Below are 21,817 nucleotides of genomic sequence, written 5' to 3' on the forward strand. Positions count from 1 at the left end.
AATTTGACTTTTTTTTTATGAGGGTTTGCATCAGTTCATGTAAAGAACATGCCTACAACTGTGAACATTTGGTTTTCTTTTTATCGAAAAGAAAACAACAAATAGGACAAAATAACTGAAAACTTCAGTGTGCATAACTATTCACTCCCCTAAAGTCAGTACTTTGTAGAGCCTCCTTTTGCTGCAACTACAGCTGTAAGTCATTTTGGATAAGTCTCTATGAGCTTTCCACATCTGGCCACTTCGATCATTACTCAAGGCGAAACTGCTCTACCTTTTTCAAGTTAGATGGTTTCCTCTGGTGAACAGCAATCTTCAAATTTGACCACAGATTCTCAATTGGATTAATGTCAAGGCTTTGACTAGGCCACTCCAAAACATTTACACGTTTCCCCTTAGGGTACCGTCACACAGTGGCATTTTCATCGCTACGACGGCACGATTCGTGACGTTCTAGCGATATCGTTACGATCTCGCAGTGTCTGACACGCAGCAGTGATCAGGGACCCTGCTGAGAATCGTACGTCGTAGCAGATCGTTTGAAACTTTCTTTCGTCGCTGGATCTCCCGCTGTCATCGCTGGATCGTTGTGTGTGACAGCGATCCAGCGATGCGTTCGCTGGTAACCAGGGTAAACATCGGGTTACTAAGCGCAGGGCCGCGCTTAGTAACCCGATGTTTACCGTGGTTACCAGCGTAAAAGTAAAAAAAACAAACCGTACATACTCACCATCTGATGTCCGTCAGGTCCCTTGCCGTCCGCTTCCCGCTCTGACTGTCTGCCGGCCGGAAAGTGAGAGCAGATTACAGCGGTGACGTCACCGCTGTGCTGTGCTCTCACTGTACGGCGGCACTCAGTCAGAGCGGGAAGCGGACGGCAAGGGACCTGACGGACATCAGATGGGGAGTATGTACGGTTTGTTTTTTTTTACTTTTACGCTGGTAACCACGGTAAACATCGGGTTACTAAGCGCGGCCCTGCGCTTAGTAACCTGATGTTTACCCTGGTTACCAGCGAACCTCGGCATCGTTGGTCGCTGGAGAGCGGTCTGTGTGACAGCTCCCCAGCGACCATACAACGACTTACCAACGATCACGGCCAGGTCGTATCGCTGGTCGTGATCGTTGGTAAATCGTTATGTGAGACGGTACCCTTAAACTACTTGAGTGTTTCTCTAGCAGTATGCTTGGGCTCAATGTCTTGTTGCAAGATTATAACAGGTATCACCCTCAGGTAAAGGAATACACAGGCATGGGTATAGTAATGTCCATTGTAACATCTATAATAAATATAAAGCCACCCACCTGCAGAAAGAGAACATTCTACATCAAATGAGCAGATGGTCACTGGTGGTTTCTAACCAGATACTGTATATGGGTGGCTTTATATTTATTATTAACAATTATGAACAGAGACAGTACATGTCTTTCCCGGTCAATAGGTCAATCTCTTGAGCAACAGAAATGTACCACCTGGTGTTGAAGCCTCCACAGTTGGGTGCTAGGTTTGGTTCTATTGCCCAATGATGCTTATCCACCTCCCCCACAATGGACATGACATCATCCCCAACAGCAATAGTACAGAACATTACATCCACTATCCACCAGTCTTTGCATTCTTGTAGGATTAAGTGCTGCTGAGCTGTTTACCACTTATGAGCATGAGTGACAAAAGCCATACAGAGGACAAATTGCTCCCCTACATCAAGCAGAAATTCTCAGGCTCGATGGCTGTCCATCAGCTGCCACTGAGCACTGTAGCAAGTGACAATGCCTGGAACATTGTGGTTGCATCACATTTGGGCAGAGTAACTCATGTTCCCTGCATGGTACATGTCCTAAATGTGATCATGTTACATTTTTTAAAGAAATATAACTGCTTGAAGAAAGCGGTGGCCTGGACCAAGAGAGTTATTCCGTGTCAAATCATGGACTCCAGGACTTTGCAAAAACAGAATGGTCTGCCTGAGCACAGCCTGAATTGCTGCATTGTAATGTCATGGCATTCAATGTTGCATATGTTGGAGTGTCTGTACTAGCAGCTGAAAGATGTAGTAGATTATCATGCAGCAGGTAAATTAAATCTTGGCTTACTAGGCAATCCTGTATTGGCAGTTGATGAGGGACACATGTTCCCAACTGAGGACCTTTAAAAGACTTCAAAATTTGTCAGAAGGGATAATTGGGGCATCAACAATGTCATCCCCCTCATAGTATTGATATTGAAAAATCACTCACAAGGATGCAACAAAGGATGAAGGAAGAAAAGCAGCTGAAAAGTTTATTGACACCAAGGAGCTGATAGGGACCCTCAGGAACAATGTTAAATGCAGCAATATGTGAAAGAAGGGGACAAGAAAAAGAAGGTGGATGTGGGGGGAGGCTGATTTATCCCAGGCACAGACAATGATCGAGGATGAGAGTCACTGTGAATTTTAGGATGACAATGGCTATAATAACTAACAGTCACAGCAGAGGAAACTAAAGTGAACCACCGGGGACCTTATTTTATTAGTGCTAGTAGTGAGATCGCAAGATATATGCATGATTGCTTGTGAGATTGCAGGCGCATCATCAGCATCAAGCAAAGGGATGACTATTGGATAACCATGCTATTAGACCCTCACTATAAAAACAAAATGGAAGATTTTTTTCCTCCTTCTGAAAAGTATTCAAATTTGGCTAACTACCATAAAAAGCTGTGTTCCCTGTTCATCAAAGCTCTTTACTGAGCACATGCTTACCACCTCATATCTGACTAAAAGACCACCGTGTCAATGCTCTGACGCTTGGAGTAACAGTGACTCGCCGGCGCCTGCGCAGAAGAACGGTGAAGACACTGCCCAATGAAGAGCAAAAAAGGAACACGTAATTGTGCAAGTGCAGGGCGCAGATGCGGCACTGTGACGTGCATGGGAGGGGATGGTACAGAAATTAACACCCAAGGCAGAGTTTTCCTCCAGGCACCACACGCCCCAGAGCCTGGAAGAACTAATTATTCTAAAAGATTAAAAGGTAGGACTATTTTAATTATTTTACCATATCGAGGTTACAGACATTTACTTGGAAGCAGCAGGTAAAAAGTGAGGGTGCGGGGAGTGAAAACAGGACGACGGCCGTTTCGCGCTTCTGTGGGTCCATGTCACTTTTTACCTGCTGCTTCCAAGTAAATGTCTGTAACCTCTATATGGTAAAATAAAAGACATCAACTTCACTGCAAACTGGGTGAGTGCCACATTTCTCTTGTTATTATCTATGGACTATATTTTGCCTATTACATGTGAAGCACCATTTCCCAGTAGCAAAGAGCAACCGTTTTTTAAGTCCTTAAGGATTACGTTTTGCATGTCTTGAAGTGCACCATAGCTCCTGGTGCCATTCAGTTCTTTTTTTCTGACAATTTTAATTATTTTATAGGCCCATAGTAATAGCTTAAAAGCGCCCCATGGGGTGATAGATTCCCTTTAACATTAGCACCAGGAGCTTAAAGTCATGGATTTCCAAGACTGAGGAGCTACAAGCAGATCTTGCATGATCAAACACAATGTAGAGTGTTGGATGGAGTGATGTGAAGTCGCCACCACTGGAGTCTGGAGGAATGGTGTTCTGTACAGTGATGGATCACAGTTCACTATCTTGCACCTGATGGAGAAGTCTGGGATTGGTGAATGCCAGGGGAACGTTACCCATCTGACTGCATTGCTTCAGCTGTAAAGGTTTGGTGGAAGAAGGATAATACTATGGCTTTTTTTCCAGGTGTTGGCCTGGGCTCCTTAGTTCCAGTGAACGGAAAATCTTAATGCTTCAGCATAAAAGATATTTTGGACAATTGTAGCTTCCAACTATGTGAGAACACTTTCAGGGATGGCCATCTTCTATTCCAGTATGACTTTTCTCAGTACACAACGTCTGATCTTAGACATACTATTTTGAATAATTGGGCAGAAATTCCCACAGACACCCTCAAAAATTTTGTAAAATGCCTTCCCAGAAGAGTGGAAGCTGTTATTTTTGTAAATGGACCATCTTCATATTAATGTCTAATGGATTTAGAATGGACAAACATCAAAGCTCCTGTCGGTATAATTTGTAGGTGTCCCAATACTCATGTCCTCAGAGTGTAGTTCTACTGATTGCGGTGAATTCTTGTAGATGTTCTGCACTAATCCATGAGGCCATGCTCTGATTGTCCTGGAGCTCTGGTAATTTCCCCTTACACTTACTGTACACAGGCACTGGATTAAGCCATTCAATTGCACACAACAAATGTCAGCACAGGAACAGCTTTCTCCAGTCACTTCCTTTCTCTGCAGAATCTCCTTCCTACGCCATCCTGACCAACAATCTGACACCCTCTGTGGCACAATACAGGTACATAGAAGGCAGCTACTGCAGCAGCTTCTCTTTCCGTCTATACATAACAATTTCCGACATCTTGGACCTCTTCATGGCTGATCTTGTAAGCATTGTCAAAAGATTCTGGAAGCTGACTATAATGTCATCTATGGCAATAAACATGACACAAGCAGAACACATTTTTGGAAGTATGCTTTATAAGGTGGGTGGTGAAGACCCCTAGTCATTATTACATTTTGTCTTCTGGCTGTAGTCCCCGGAGGAGCTCATAAATTTCCTTCTGGTTATAGTTGGACTGTACATGTTAAAAAAAAATTCATACTTACCAAAAAAGTGTAGCACCTCCAGCTCCTCCAATTGTTACATCTATTAGGCCATCTCCATCCAAGTCCATCTCACCATGTATGGACTGACCAAAAAACTTAACCTTCTTTCCATCCCCACCTGATGGAATGTGCTATTAAGGGTAAAAATAGTGAAATATAATGAAAAAACTACAATATGTTATGCTTTCTGTTGCATGCACATCATTCAATATAGTTAGGTAGTACAAAGGAACATAAGGTCTTTGGAATCCTGAAGGGATTTTACTCAGGGTGACCATTAAACAAAGTCTTACACAGTGGGTGTGAGGTCATAGTCATCAGACATGCAGTTTGATCAACTTCTGCTGTAGCAGTGTAACCTTACAGTTTTATTCAAGTTACTTTCCAACACACTGAATCACTTTTCTTCATACAATGCTTGCGGCAACATACTGTATATGGTAGTTTCTTCACAGACTATTTTGCTCCACATACAGTGTCTTGACAGAGTAGCACTAAACATCTCTCTTGCATTGAGGTGACAGAGGAGGAGGGGGATGAGTCCTGTACTTTGGCTCTCTTACCTTATCTTGAGGAAACAAAGATTGCTCCTGGCTGTCCTGACTACTCTGAACAAGCTAGTCTCTATAGCTTCTTAGTCCAGTCTGACAGGAGACTTTCCCTGACACAGCTTTCTCTTGGAGGTCCAGAACACAACAACAACTTTCCCAGAATCCACTAGGGCTGAGCTAACCACTCCCTGTCTCCTTTTACCATTTTAACTCCTCTAGTTGCTGGATGATTCTCAATCAATAATGCAGCTTCTAATTGTCAAGTTTCTACTCTACAGTTATGGTTAAACATTTTGACACCGACGCAAATTTTTTTTTCACAAGATTTGCTACTTCATTGTTTTAAATATTTTTGTCAGATGTTTCTATGGTTACCGACTTACACTTATCATTTCATAAGTTTTTAAACTTTTATTGACCAATACTTCAAGTTTTTGAAAGCAACTCAATATTTACAGGGCAGACCCTTATTTTTCTTGAGTTCTGCAATTTAGTTCTTGGAGTTTATAACAATTTCTATGTCTTTTTTCTCTAAGGATTGACTAAAGGTTCACAATGAGATTGAGAGAGTTTCCTGGTCATAGACCCAAAATTTCAATGTATTTTTCACCGAGCCACTTAGTTATCACTATTGTCTAGTGACATGGCTCCATCATACAGGAAAAATAATTGTTCATCACCAAATTACTCCTTGATCATTGGAAAAATTGCTCTCGGAGGAGGTTTAGATCCTATTCTTTATTCATAGCAGTATTCTTAGGAAAAATTGTGAGGGAGCTCACTCCATGGATGAAAAGCCCCCACACATGAATCAATCATTCTTCTCGTCTGCTGCAGTCCAATCCTTGCACTTACTACAGACTGATATTCTGTAGAACGTACAAGGTTTGGACTACAGATGAATGAGGTAAGGTTATATTCTCTGATGATCTGATGAAGCCACCTTCAGACTATTTGGGATATCTGGAAGAATGATTGTCCAGAGGAGATAAGGTGAGCGCTACCATGAGTCCTATGTCATGCCATCAGAAAACCATTCTGACAACATTCATGCGTGCAGTTACCTTTCATCCATAGAGGGGGCTCTCTCACAATTTTTATTAAAAACACTACCATGAATAAAGAATGGAATCTAAATATCCTCCAACAGCAACTTCTGCCAAATATCAAGGAGCAATTTGATAATGAACAATGCTTTTTTTCAGCATGATAGACCACCTATCATAAGGCAAAAGTGACAACTAATGGCTCAGTGAAGAAAACAGTGACATTTCAAGCTCATAGCTAGGAAACTCCCATTGAGAACCTGTGGTCAATCCTCAAAAAGTAGGTGGACAAACAAAAGCATAGAAACGTTGATAAATTCCAAGCACAGACTGTTGCATCATGTGCATATAAAGGTGTGGCATGCCTTTTCTTTGAACTGGACATTATATTGATGTGGTTCCCCATGGTTGTGTGTCTACTAGCTGAGCTTAGTCTTTCTCAGCCCTTATCTACATGCATGTGTAAAGGTACTGTCACACTCTGCAACTTTCCAACAATCATGACCTGCGATACGACCTGGCCTTGATTCTTGGAAAGTCATTGTGTGGTCGCTGGAGAGCTGTCACACAGACAGCTCTCCAGCGACCAACGATGCCGAAGTCCCCGGGTAACCAGGGTAAACATCAGGTTACTAAGCGCAGGGCCGCGCTTAGTAACCCGATGTTTACCCTGGTTACCATTGTAAATGTAAAAAAAAAAAAAACACATACTCACATTCCGGTGCCTGTCACGTCCCCGGGTGTCCGCTTCCCTGCACTCCTCCTGCATCCTGTGTAAGCGCGGCCGTAAAGCAGAGCGGTGACGTCACCGCTGTGCTATGATGTACGGCCGGCTGGCGCTGACACATGATGCAGGAGGAGTGCAGGGAAGCGGACGCCCGGGGACGTGACAGGCACCGGAATGTAAGTATGTAGTGGGGTTTTTTTTTACATTTACAATGGTAACCAGGGTAAACATCAGGTCACTAAGCGCGGCCCTGCGCTTAGTAATCCGATATTTACCCTGGTTACCAGTGAAGACATCGCTGCATCGGCGTCACACACGCCGATGCAGCGATGTCAGCGGGTGATCCAGCGACTAAATAAAGTTTCAAACGATCTGCTACGACGTACGATTCTCAGCGGGGTCCCTGATCGCAGTAGCGTTTCAGACACAGCGAGATCATAACTATATCGCTGGAACGTCACGGATCGTGCCGTCATAGCGACCAAAGTGCCACTGTGAGACGGTACCCTAAGGGGTTGACGAGGCAGCGGGTACCTGCATGCAGGGTCCAGAACTGAAAGGGCTGCATCCTCTGTTTATGGGGGAAGGCTTAAGAGAACTAGACCTTCCCCGGTTGCCGGGGGAAGCCTGAGGGAGCCGGACCAACCCTTGAACCCAGGAGGGTGGGCGGAGACAAAAAAGGGCACGCAGCGATGGAGACATAGCAAGAAAAAGCACGAGAAGCAAGTCAGTCAGCTACCAGCTCAGAGCAGTGAGGAGGGCAGCGTAGAGAGCAGTGCGCAGAACGGTGAGCGGCATGCTCTGCTTCCCTCATCAGAGAGTATCAGCGTGGCAACGGGCCTTATAGAAGGAGCCCCCATCGCCTGCAGAGCAGAGCCGTGCAGGGCAGGGCCAAGCTGGGTGCTGCAGTGCGCGACTGAGAAGGGTGAGAGCTCCTGTTTCGGGGCAGTTATCAGCTGAGGCACGCGCCCGGCAATGAGAGAGAAGGACCGCACAAACTCTGATGAGAAGCCTGTCATGTGCTGGTCGTCACCTGGGCATCAAGGTGCCAATTGCTCTGTAGCAGTCAGTGCTGCGTGTGTGCCGCCTGGCAGAGACTGTGACTGGGTGCTGCTGTTTCCTGAATCCCCGGTGCATATTCGTCAAGCCTCACCTAACTCTGACAGGACTGTAGCATATATCTTGTCGGCCACCAGAGTCTCTTTACTGCGGACTCCACGGGACATTTCAAAGACTTAAAGTTGTCAGCCGGGAACGGATCATCACCTTCTTCAGGACCATACCGGATCCACATTGTGTTGACGGCTGTTGGCACCATTATCTACTCCAGAACCACTCCTGTCAGAAAGACGCCTGATGGATAAGTGACTTTATTAAGAACATTTTTCTTTGTTTTACCTGTGTTGATTTTTCCCCAACCAAACCCCTGTATTCCCTATTCTGCCTACATTTTACCTCACGTTTTCCCTATTTTGCCTGCATGGAGTAAGACCTTGTTCATTAAAATCTGTTAACCCTTGATCTGCCTCCTGCCCATCACTGCATCCCGGAACCTGCTTACACACGTCACTTGACAAACGGTAAGGTTTTTAATATTAGAGTTAGGACCATCCCAATTGGGGTCACCATGAAGCGGTGGGATGGCTTTTGCATTTTTTCTAATCAAAATGATGTGTTAACTAAGTATCGCATATTATTTTCCTGGACTATTGCTGTTTATTTATTTACTGCAGGGTATGTACTTATTATGTTTCTCTCTTTGTTTTTTTTCTGTTCAGCGGCCAAGTGTGAACGTGTGCTTACATGCTGCATGCACACCACTTTGTATCCCAGTTCATTTCATTAGGTTTTTTAAACTCCAGGCACTGATGAGACAAGAATGGGCTGTCATCAGTTACAATTTGGCCTAGAAGCTGATACCCAGCAAGTAAGGGCAAATTGAAGCTGTCTTGAAAAATAACAGTTAACACTATGAATATTGAGTCTTTATATAAACTTTGTATTCGTCTATAAAACTCTAAAAAACTTATGAGTCATGACATGATTATAATTGTATTTAAGTAAACATACAAACATTAAACTAAAAGATCTAAACATATTGAAACAGCAAGCTTTATGAAAACCAAAATTTGTGTCACTGAAGAAAAGGTCGGCACTCCGTCCTCCAGGATGAACTCATGTTCTCTATTAAAAAATCATGTGCCTAGACAACATTTAAGATGTTATGATACAGGTGAGGTGAGCTGCTCTGTTTGCCTGTGGACAAAATTTGTGTCAGTCTCAAAACTTTTAGCCATGACTGTACACTCAGGGTGACCATCTGTACCACACAAATAAGCTTTTGACCCATATTGATTTTGGTAAATATGCTTTTCACTTGAGAATCCAAGAGCAGTCTAGACTTGGGTCTCTTTTTTACAATGTTATCCAAAGCATCCAAGATTTGGGACAAGATCTGTATGATAATGATCAGGGTGGACTGAGAGTGATCTCTACCATTTGCCAATTGTGGCCATAAGATCCTTACAGGCCACCATAGTTATTATATGCTTGAGACACATCACTACTTGTAAAAGTGAATGAACCCTAAAGGAATGTGCACTTGTGATAAGTTTATTACTAATTGTATAAAGTAAACTTTTGTCTTTTCTCGCTAGACCTGTCCTAGTAAGGTGATTACATTTTACACATACCTGAGCATAGTCTTTCTTTATAGATTTCCTACTTCCGTGATAAATATATACAGCTCCTCTGTGATCTCCTTCTAATGGAGCTCCTATGGCCACATCATTAAATCCGTCAAGGTTGAGGTCCTTCACTGAAGCTATTGCTGTCCCGAAGCGTGCTCCGCACGGCTCGTTCTTAGCGTCGTCTTTACAAGTTTGGTTCAGAGGTTCCAAAGTCAATTCAAGTTTGAATGTCTTCTGTGAATACAAGATATCTGAATTCATCTTCTCCACAGTCAGTACATACACAACCAGACTACAGTCACACTTTTAGCATTCTGCAGTCCTTTTTTAGGAACAGAAAGATGGAATTTATGTCAAAAGTGTAGCGCCCCCACCGCCGCAGGGCCGATGGGTACCCGGTACCGGGCCTGTGTGAGTCTCTGCTCTGGGGTTGTCACGGTGGCTAGGCCCCGGTCCGTGACCCTGCCGTGGGGCGCACAGTGAATAGCAGGTGTGGATGATGGTAGTGACGCTGTAGTGGTGCGGTGCAATAAATAACGAGGACACCAGGTTGCAGTCTCTTTACCTCTTTACTGAAGATCTCTGGGTCCTCAGTCCGGAATACGGTTCACCAGGCTGCGCAAGTCCGGCCGGTCCAATGGCACCTCCAGAGTTCTCTTCACAGGTGGAAATCGGTGCCTTCCTTCTTGCGCTATGTGTTGTGGTCCTTCCCTGCTGTGCTTACGGAAAGTCCCCCACAACTGTTGTGTCTGTTTCTTAAGTTCCCTCACAACTCGATTAAATGATGTTCTTCTAATCCTCCGTCCCTCCCTGATGTTCTGGTTGGGACGGCACCCGTTTGACGGGTAGGCTCGGAGCTCTTCCGGGACCCTAGAGTCGCCCCTCTCCACAAGTTGCCCCCCAAGACTGCATAGGTGATTTGAGTTAGACAGCCCGCCTTAGACTGACTGTCCTGCCGCTGTTTAGAGTATTGCTTGAAGCTGAATGTTATGATACTCCCTCGGCGTTCCGGCCACCGGTAATGCGCCTCAGTAGGGTGTTGCTCCGGTCTTACAGCACGACCCCTACTGTTATTTCTCCTTTTGCTTGATCTCGTTTCTCACTCAGCACAATCTATCTCGCTTCTAGTCCTTCCTTGGGCACCGCCGCTACCCGGAGCAGGCGCGGTCCCGTTACGTTCGCTCAAGTTGCCAAGCCTCTGTCAGGATCCCACCCCTGACAGAGACCCTACTGTATCTTCCCCCACAACACCCTCTGCCACAAGGTGTTGCCTGGTTCCAACCCAGTCAGCTTTCTGATCTAACTTCCTGCCTGACCCCCAGTTTACCCACTATGGTGGGGAGTGGCCTAATGAATAGAACCCTTAGCTCCCCCCGGAGGCCCAGCTGTGAAATGTATTGGTGTCTGTGATACCTGATCAGATGAACTCCTTCAGTGCCATCAGACGCACCATGGCTCCCCATAGTGGCGGAGCCACAGTACTGCAACGACCAGGACTCTGGGGCGCTGCACTCCCCCCTGGTTAAACACAGTACTCCGGGACTGGGAAGAAAACAACAATACAAGTTAGCAAAAAGACATACAGTTTCGTTGAGTGTAATGACAATAAGTATACTTGAACAGGCTTCCCTTTATGGGAGGTAAGGACACTTGAACGTTACAAACATGGTTAACATTATAAATTACAGGCTATAAATAACTCCTGTTACCCAACCGGGTATTCTACTAAGTGCAAAATTGTTGAACAATAATTTAACATTGCCTTTAAGGACTTACACTCTAAATCCACTAAAGACCTTCCTATAATCACATTATAAGGCAATTTAACTTTCTCATTCTCCTTCTTTGAATCTGCAGGACCGCCTGTCCTATCGGCACCAGACCTACTGCCTCTCCTTTCAGTTACAGGACCGCCCCGTTCAGCCAGGGCCTACTGCCTTTTCAACTACTATACACAGTATAGAACATAACATTACTTTCAGTTTAAGAGCACTAAGTCATCTCTACATGACTCCTATGAGGACTCAGGGTTTACCTTCTATCCTAACTATCTATCAGCATTATCAAAAACATTCTCTATTGAACATTAAGCCTTCTCATTATCTTTCTTCCTTTCATGCATGCTGGACACCACGTCTATCCCTACGGGCCCACTGCATCCTTCTTCTATCTTTCACCTTTTCCTTCTCAGAGCACATCATCAGTATTCCTTCACATTTAACTAATTAAATACATATAACTTTCTCAGGTAAACATTATCATCTCTTTCTTTGGTCAAAACATTATTGCTTCCTATTTCAAGCAATATCACAGTTTAAGCGTAACAAATGAACATCCCCTTTAAGAGGGGACCAAGTCTCTATGAGGTAGCACGCCTTCTCAAGCTACCAGTCCATACTCAGCAAAGGTTCCAGTGTGGTATCTTCACAAAGAGTCCTTCTTTAAGTAAAACCAGTAGGGAGCGCCTTTAATAAGGTGCAAACTATATACAAGAAGTTCGGATCATGCACTGTTCATGATTTCAGCAGTTCTGTAAACTTTGTGCAAAAACTTGGAAAACAAACAAGAAAACAAAACAATAGGGATCCCAGGTCCACAGAAGGATCCCCTTAAGAGTTAACCCTGGACAGGTTCAGCCAAACAGGAAACAAACAGTTAAAAACTATGTACATATTAATAAAGCAATTATGCTTACTCGTTCTTTGTGGAACAGGGTGGTTTCCGATCTGGCCTCACCAGGCCAACGGATCGCACTGGTGAGCCAGGACGCGGTTCCGGTCCCCGCAGCGATAAGATCCCCTGCCGGGAAGCCCTTCTCACTGGCAGGTGCACACGTCCCTCCGGGGCACGGCGAGGCCGGGCCTCTCGAGGTCCCGCGGGGCCGGGCTCTGCTGCTTCCCTCACTGGATCATCTTCTTCCGGTGTTCCGGCAGCAGCCTGGAGGGCAATGCATCGCTGTACGCCTCGGGCTATCCAGCCCGTCTCACCAGCCTCCCTCCTCCACCTCGTGTAAGTCACGGCGTCGCCCGGCTCCAGATCTCGAGCGAACCTCCCGCTGCAGGGCTCCACCTCCTCCCGATCGACACGGACCTGCAGCGGCTCTCCAATCTCCTGGATAACTCCTCTTCCGTGCCGGGGGTTAAAGGACACTACCACACCCCAGTGTGACGGCGGGATCTCTGGAGCTCTGACCAAGTCAATCGGCGCTGCAGGCTGGGGCCGGCTCCGCCACGCTGCCATCAGACGCCGTAAATGTTCAGCGTCCGGCATGATCTTCAGGTCCGGCGTCTGTAGCGTACCTCCAGCCGCGGCCAGGTGGGAGGGAACAGGGGACACTGGGGACAACCAGACCTCCGTGGGCTGGCCCAACCGAGTAAGCACGCGGGCATCAGCCTCCAGCCGGCGGGCTAGCTGTCGGGCCTCGGCTGCAGCCACACACTCCTCAGACAGCGGAAAAGGGGGTCGGCTCATCGGTGGCTCCGTGAGGGTCAGACCCCGCAGCGTTGGCGCTTCTGGGGCTGTGTCGGGTTGCGCAGCCTCAGGCCGGATCGGGTCAGTCCCACGCGGTGTTCCTGGTGTCGCCATCTTTGCTTTTTTTCCAATGTCCTCTTCCCGCGGTCTCTTTCGTGGGCGGCCCCGTCTCCATGGTCTCCACCCTCCAAACAGGATCAGGAGGCGGACCTCGGCTGTTGACGGACACGTCCGCAGAACACAGAAATATTTGGACTGGGCGGCCATTGTCGTTCGCGCTTTCCAGCCTGCCTACGCCCACTTCACGCCCCTCTTCTCCCGCGCTCTCCATGGCGCTGCAATGGTGGCGACTTTTGGCGTGAGTTTTGGCGGTAAATGGCGCAGCACAGTCTTTACAATAAAGTACAGTCCAGGCACAATAAATCACAGTTCCAAGGCACACATGACCTGATTCTTCAGGCTTAAGTAGATCCTGTTCGTGACGCCAAGTTTGTAGCGCCCCCACCGCCACAGGGCCGAGGGGTACCCGGTACCGGGCCTGTGTGAGTCTCTGCTCTGGGGTTGTCACGGCGGCTAGGCCCCGGTCCGTGACCCTGCCGTGGGGCACACAGTGAATAGCAGGTGTGGATGATGGTAGTGACGCTGTAGTGGTGCGGTGCAATAAATAACGAGGACACCAGGTTGCAGTCTCTTTACCTCTTTACTGAAGATCTCTGGGTCCTCAGTCCGGAATACGGTTCACCAGGCTGCGCAAGTCCGGCCGGTCCAATGGCACCTCCAGAGTTCTCTTCACAGGTGGAAATCGGTGCCTTCCTTCTTGTGCTATGTGTTGTGGTCCTTCCCTGCTGTGCTTACGGAAAGTCCCCCACAACTGTTGTGTCTGTTTCTTAAGTTCCCTCACAACTCGATTAAATGATGTTCTTCTAATCCTCCGTCCCTCCCTGATGTTCTGGTTGGGACGGCACCCGTTTGACGGGTAGGCTCGGAGCTCTTCCGGGACCCTAGAGTCGCCCCTCTCCACAAGTTGCCCCCCAAGACTGCATAGGTGATTTGAGTTAGACAGCCCGCCTTAGACTGACTGTCCTGCCGCTGTTTAGAGTATTGCTTGAAGCTGAATGTTATGATACTCCCTCGGCGTTCCGGCCACCGGTAATGCGCCTCAGTAGGGTGTTGCTCCGGTCTTACAGCACGACCTCTACTGGTATTTCTCCTTTTGCTTGATCTCGTTTCTCACTCAGCACAATCTATCTCGCTTCTAGTCCTTCCTTGGGCACCGCCGCTACCCGGAGCAGGCGCGGTCCCGTTACGTTCGCTCAAGTTGCCAAGCCTCTGTCAGGATCCCACCCCTGACAGAGACCCTACTGTATCTTCCCCCACAACACCCTCTGCCACAAGGTGTTGCCTGGTTCCAACCCAGTCAGCTTTCTGATCTAACTTCCTGCCTGACCCCCAGTTTACCCACTATGGTGGGGAGTGGCCTAATGAATAGAACCCTTAGCTCCCCCCGGAGGCCCAGCTGTGAAATGTATTGGTGTCTGTGATACCTGATCAGATGAACTCCTTCAGTGCCATCAGACGCACCATGGCTCCCCATAGTGGCGGAGCCACAGTACTGCAACGACCAGGACTCTGGGGTGCTGCAAAAGCATATTTGTTGCATAACTGATGTAAACTGTAGCAGACGGAACCTATTGATTATGTATTAAGTCTGCCCAGGTTCCATTATGTGTAAGTTTTTATAATGGAAAAAATAGTTCTGCATGTTTTTCTCTCCTGTTCTAAAAATGGACACCAGATTGAACCCATAGTTATAAATGGATTCCCTCTGCTTTCATTTGCATCACTTATGCAATGGATCCTTAACAGGCGCTGACAAATGGTAAGCAGGGCCCTCACCTGCCTACCCGAGGGGGGCGCACATTAAAAAAAAAATTGCTGAATGGCTGCAGCCACCTGACACCTACCTGCAGCCGCAGACATTCAGCACACTGACGTCCGGGGCACAGGAATGAAGGTAAGCAATGTTGCGCCTCCCTGGACTCAATTGTATTCGCATCTGTCAGATGCGAATACAATTGCTGTGCGCCTCCCAGGACAGGAGCAGAGGAGCTGTAATCTCCTTTGCTCCACCAGGAGCCCAGAACCTGCGCCTTGTTGGAAATGTCGCACACAGGTGACATTGGATTGTGCGATAGAGTGACGTCATTGCGTCATCCAGCGTCTACTGCTGTACGTCACAGAAGAGGAGACGATGGATGGAAGTCGGGATTAGGTGAGTATAAGTCTTTCTTTTTTCAGGTTGGGGAATAAAATGAAGGGCTGTGCAGATGGGGGGAATAAGATGAAAGACTGCAGAGAAGGGGAATAATATGAAGGGTTGTGCCCCGGGGGTTCATAATATGAGATGCTGTGTGAGGGGGATATGAAATGAGTGACTCTGCGGGAGCCATGAAATGAGGGGCTGTGTATGTGTATTTGGGCCATGAAATGAGGGGCTGTGTGGAGGGACAGCAAAGAATATAGGAGCTGTAGTGACTATACTGTACATGGGGCTGTGGAGTTCATTATACTGGGGGCTGTGGTGGCCATATTGAATAGGGGGCTATGGTGAATATCATACCGTTTGAGCTGCTGTTTGTGGGCCACAATACTGTATAGGGTGCTGTGGGGGCCATCATAGTATACATGGGGGTCTGTGGTGGACATCATCCTATATATTGATGGCTTGTTGTGGATATCAGACCGTATGGGCGGCTGTGGTGACCATCATTCTGTGTATCAGGACAATGTGAGGAGAGGGTATCGTCGTGGGCAGTATGAGAGAATAGTGTCAAAAGGGGCACATAATGGATATGGGGAGGAGACAGTGTGAAATGGAGTCACAATATGCAGAGGGGCTAGCATGGTGGGGAGACAGTGTGGAGATATAGAAAGTGTATAGAAAGATATAAGTGTAATGTAAAATTAGGGAGGGGACAGTCATGGCATAGGCCGTGGTTCATAAGGGCAGATGGTGTGGTGGTTATAGCTGATAATGATAGACAGTGTGGAGGTCATATACTATAGTAGGCTTATTTAGGTCATAATATAAACAGATACTTTTACACAGAACGCATTTTAATAACACTCTTATTTTTAAGGGCACTGTGTGGGGATTTAATGCAAAAGACCGGAGAAGAGGGAGTTCTGCAGAGATCAACTGTGGATGTGAAAAGTCTTGGCATCTAGGCAAGATGGAGATGACAAGAAAGATGACTGTAAGATCCATTCTATAAGGTATCTGAATGTAAGTGTTTGCGATACTGACTAAGTATATACTACTATGAGTATTGTGGTTTCTGTATTGTCTTGATTCTGGTCATATATTCATGTACTGATGGAGGTTCTGGTGACTTATTAATTTACTGATGGTGGTTGTGGTGACGTCGTCAAGTACTGATGGTAAGACTGTTGATTTACTCATGTACTGGTGGTGAATCTAGTGATGCATTCATGTATTAATGGTGGTTCTGGTGACGTATTCATGTGCTGATGATGGATCTGGTGACGTATTTATTTACTGATGATGATTCTGGTGCCATATCCATGTACTATTGATGACTCTGGTGCTCTAATTATGTACTTATGATGATTTTGGCTTCATATTCATGTACTGATGATGGTTCTGGTGATTAATCTCACCAGAATCATCCTCACTACATGACTACAGCACCAGAACAACCGTCACTGCATGAGTGTCACCAGAACCAGAATACATCACAATAGCCATCATTAGTTTTGCACAAGCTGTATTTATCACATGACGGATGCAAAAACCATCAGCTGTATCCGTTTATCTATAATTGGGGTTTGTTTATTTTCCATTAGGGTATCTGCCAAGTGCTGGACACCCTAATTGAAATGAAAAGGCCAAAATTATAGTTATGCTTTATTTTTCCCCACGGCTATTCTTGGGTTCTACATTTAAAATATAGAACGTCAGGGATGGATATTGCTACTTTCCCCCCTGTATTGTGAAAATGGTCAGCAAAAAATGATTGATTCTGTATCTACTGTAACTTTGAAATTGCACTCTCTGTTAAGTCACATGTTAAGTTCACCACTTTTTTTTACTTTTGATGACTTTTTTTGTGAAAAAGGTAACAATTCTAGTTGAAGTGGTCATCAGAGTGTGCTACCTAACCCATCGGTGGTAGAGGGGTAGGTGCATTAGGGGTTCTGTTACCTTAGTCTCTGAGTCATTCCTTTGCTTTGGGGTGGGGGGGGGGGGTCTCCATTGGCTTCATCTGCCTAGTACACCAAAATACTTTGCCCCGGCCCTGATCCTGACTGACCTTTTTCAATTTACAACAATTGACCCAGGTGTGAGTATACCATAGGTAATAAAAGAAGTGTTACAAAATCATCTGTGCTTTAAAAAATTCTTTTATTAAATTATTTAAAATAATGTTGTTTGATAGAATATTTTTGATATAAAAAGAAATGTGCTGAAAAAGATAGAGAATAGACATAGACGCCCCCCGAAGAAGCAGGGCGAAACGTGTACGATGGGGCAGAGGGGGCGGAGTGTTTGACTACTTTACATTGCTGATAACTTCAGGTAAAAACATTGTTTTACATGCCTTTTCTTTCTAACAATCTATATTTCAAGCACATAACATTGTCTTTATATATGCTTAATTAAATTTGCACAATACCATACAATGGAGCTTGTTAGTACTAGGTTTTAGCCTTCAGCTTCCCAGTTGCTCTTGTTAGCACTTTATAACTAGAGGACAATACTGCTACTCATATACAGTATAATTTTTTTTCAGGGTTCTGTGCAATAGATATTAGTGATCAGGAATTATTTGTATCTTACATAGATTTCTTATCACTCTGTTGTGAAATGCAAACTCTAGGAAACTTCTTACATTGTGTATTATTGTCCCATATAATATAATCAGGCATGATTTATGAATGTTGAAAATTTACTTTAAGGATGTATTTATCTTATAAAATCTGGCCCCTCTTTCTCTATCTTTTCCGGCACCTTTCTTTTTATATCAAAAATATTATATCAAGCAACATTATTTTAAATAATTTAATAAAATATATTTTTTTAATGCACAGATGATTTTGTAACACTTCTTTTGTTATCTATGGTATACTCACACCTGGGTCATTTGTTGTAATTTTTTGGATTTTGGGAAGTGTTTTTACTCATAAGATATGAGTTTATTCTAATATTAGGACATTAGGTTAAACATGACTTTTTTCAATGGCTAGACCAGCCCCTTCTTTGTCATGTTAATGCAGACAAATATACTAGAGCTGAGCAAAATGATTCTCAGGACCCTAGTTAGGTAGCCACATCAGTGGTCGAAAGCTGACGAACCAGTGCCTGTGTACCGCTTCCTCTTTGACGTCATTCGCATTGCCTTTACTGATTAATGAACGTGACGCCATAGTTCCGACTTGACGCACACATGACGTTCTGCCGAAACTCTAGACTCTTCGTTGTGTCGCCTTACAGACTGTACAGCTCTTCTTTTTTCAAAATGACAGTTGATGGAGGAGTACACAGCCAGACCTGTCCATCAGACTGCTCCAATTGAAAAATGCTGCACATGAAAACCATATTTACAATTCGAAGAGGATGATGGACAGGTCTGGTCACTAACGATGATTGAAACAATTTTAACCAAATTCTCCTTGAACTTTTTTTAACATTTGGATTCTGCTGAATTAAACTATTTTGTGATTCATTTTGTGTAAATTCAGCAAAATGGTGGTCACCATTTTGCTAAATTTTAGCATCAGTGCTCACCTGTCCCACTGCTGCAGCAGCCCATCATTTGGTACTCCTTAAAGCTCCATTCTCCATCTTGCAACTTCTTGACTTCGGGACACAAGGTTCTCTTCCAGCATCTTCCAGGCTTCTAGCCCCAGTGCACAGTGAAGATACAGTAAAAAAAACCTTGTGTGGCGAAATAAACTAGCAATAAATGGAAGGCTGTAGCATTGGCATAGGTTAGCGGTGAGATGCATATTAATTTAATTTTACACCCCAGGTTTATAAGACATTAGAACATAATATGGAAGATTTTATTTGCATCGACTAACTCTGATGCAAATTGAATTTCCAAGCCAAGTTTGAGAAAACTGCTGAATTTCAATTTCAGCAAATCTGCTTATTGCAATGTGTTACTACATCACTAGATATATATTAGTAACCTACACAAAATCATAATAAATGAATGAAATAAAAGCACTGAAATCTCCATTTGCTGATTTCCTCTGTTACCCGTCACTCATTTGTGGAATGGAAGCAATTCAGTGTTGTGGCTGCAGAAGATTCCTGATCTCAGGGTTAAAATCCATATCTGGGTAATTCTACCCAATACATCCCTCACACTGCTATATACTGCCAGATAGTACAGTGTATAAAAGCAACAACTATGGCTTTTTGTGCGCCTATACATGCAGATATGTACACAGTTAAATACGGGTATGAATAATAGATATCCTCCTCCCCAACAACCTCTAACTGCTCATGCATTACCTTATCAATTCTGTAGACATAGACTTTTCCTTGTTCTTGCTTTTCGCTTCCCATATACATTGGTGCACCAACGAGCAGGATATCAGTGACTGAATCATCATCGACATCCACTGTGGTGAGGACGCTCCCAAAGTAAGACCCAATCTGAAACAAAAAAAAGCGAATGAAATGAGAGAAAATTAGGAATAAAGCTTGTACACATTGCCGTATTTTCAGCCCGAGTGTGATCCAACAAAACATCAGATTGAAGCCTGACCCTTATTTTTCTATGGAGCTTTGCACATGTCCGATCTTTTTCCATGGACCGAACAGGTTTGAAGATATAATCGCGGCATGTCCAAGTTGAATCTGATTATCGGATCGCACCTGGCCATGCTAGTCAATAAGTCCATGGAAAACATCCCACTACTGTTGTGAATTCCGTTTTCGGGCTCCCTCCTGTGGTCATGAATGGTACTTCGGTGAGTTCTGTCCTTGGACACCCTCTGGTGGCTTTGAGTGGAACTGCTGGTCCTTGAGGTTGGCTTTCTCAGCTGCCCTCGTTTACTGCTTGGCTGGCTTCCCTATTTAACTCCACTCAGATCGTTACTTCATGCCAGCTGTCAATGTCTCAGTACTGGTTCAGATCTCTCTTGGATTTCTCTGATGACCTGTCTACTCCAGCAGAAGCTAAGTCCCTGCTAGTTCATTTGTTGTTCATTGCTTTCTGAATATATTTCTCAGTACATGCTAGTTTTAGTCCAGCTTGCTATCATGATATTTCCTTGCTAGCTGGAAGCTCTGGGGGTGCAGAGTTGCACCTCCACACCGTGAGTCGGTGTGGAGGTCTTTTTGCATACTCTGCGTGGTTTTTGTAGATTTTTGTACTGACCGCATAGTTCCCTTTCCTATCCTCTGACTATTTAGTAAGATTGGGCCTCCTTTGCTAAAACCTGTTTCATTCCTGTGTTTGTAACTTTCCTCTTAACTCACCGTCAATATATGTGGGGGGCTGCCTTTTCCTTTGGGGAATTTCTCTGAGGCAAGGTGAGGCTTTTGTTTCTATCTTTAGGGGTAGTTAGCTCTTAGGCTGTGAAGAGGCGTCTAGGGAGAGTTAGGAACGCTCCACGGCTATTTCTAGTGTTTGCGATAGGATTAGGGTTTGCGGTCAGTAGAGCTCCCACTTCCCCAGAGCTTGTCCCAGATTTCTAGTTTAACCATCAGGTCATTCCGGGTGCTCCTAACCATCAGGTCCATAACAGTACAGCTGGCCCACAAAGTGTTATTACATCTCAAAAGAGGGATAAGAGAAGTTCTGAGCCAATTTTTTTTTCTCTGCAGTGTGTTTTGTCTTTCTTTTCCCCTTAACCTCTGGGTGGTTCAGGACTCAGGTGTAGATATGGATATTCAAGGTCTGTCCTCATGTGTGGATCAACTCACTGCAAGGGTACAAAGTATTCAAAATGATGTAGTTCAGAATCCGATGTTAGAGCCTAGAATTCCAATTCCTGATTTGTTTTCTGGGGATAAATCTAAGTTTCTGAATTTCAAAAATAATTGCAGACTGTTTCTTGCTCTGAAACCCCGCTCTTCTGGTAACCCCATTCAGCAAGTAAAGATTATTATTTCTTTGTTACGTGGTAACCCTCAAGACTGGGCATTCTCCCTAGTGCCAGGAGATCCTGCATTGCTTAATGTAGATGCGTTTTTTCTGGCGCTTGGATTGCTTTATGACGAACCGAATTCTGTGGATCAGGCAGAGAAAATCCTGCTGGATCTGTGTCAGGGTCAGGATGAAGAGGAGGTATATTGCCAGAAGTTTAGAAAGTGGTCAGTGCTTACTCAATGGAATGAGTGTGCCCTGGCAGCAATTTTCAGAAAGGGTCTTTCTGAAGCCCTTAAGGATGTTATGGTGGGATTCTCCACGCCTGCTGGTCTGAATAAATCAATGTCCTTGGCTATTCAGATTGATCGGCGTTTGCGCGAGCGCAAAGTTGTGCACCATTTGGCGGTGTCCTCAGAGCAGAGGCCTGAGCTTATGCAATGTGATAGGACTTTGACCAGAACTGAAAGGCAAGAACACAGACGTCAGAATGGGCTGTGTTTTTACTGTGGTGACTCCACTCA

The 21,817-nt window shown here is 45.0% G+C and overlaps 1 protein-coding gene across 2 annotated transcripts in view; it reads right to left on the reverse strand.

The window, feature by feature from the left end:
- The window catches only part of ITGA1 (integrin subunit alpha 1), a 286,895-nt gene that overhangs the window by 60,592 nt on the left and 204,486 nt on the right, over nt 1-21,817 (reverse strand). The window contains exons 13-15 of one of the 2 annotated variants that reach the window (XM_077285259.1): nt 19,712-19,855; nt 9,700-9,927; nt 4,683-4,813 (exon numbers count right to left, since the gene is read on the reverse strand). In XM_077285259.1, the coding sequence (XP_077141374.1) occupies nt 4,683-4,813; nt 9,700-9,927; nt 19,712-19,855 (503 nt within the window). Of the gene's footprint in view, nt 1-4,682; nt 4,814-9,699; nt 9,931-19,711; nt 19,856-21,817 lie in introns of both variants that reach the window. The other variant, XM_077285250.1, reaches the window with a different exon arrangement.

The sequence above is a fragment of the Ranitomeya variabilis genome, chromosome 1, assembly GCF_051348905.1.
Source record: "Ranitomeya variabilis isolate aRanVar5 chromosome 1, aRanVar5.hap1, whole genome shotgun sequence".
Classification (NCBI taxonomy): domain Eukaryota; kingdom Metazoa; phylum Chordata; class Amphibia; order Anura; family Dendrobatidae; genus Ranitomeya; species Ranitomeya variabilis.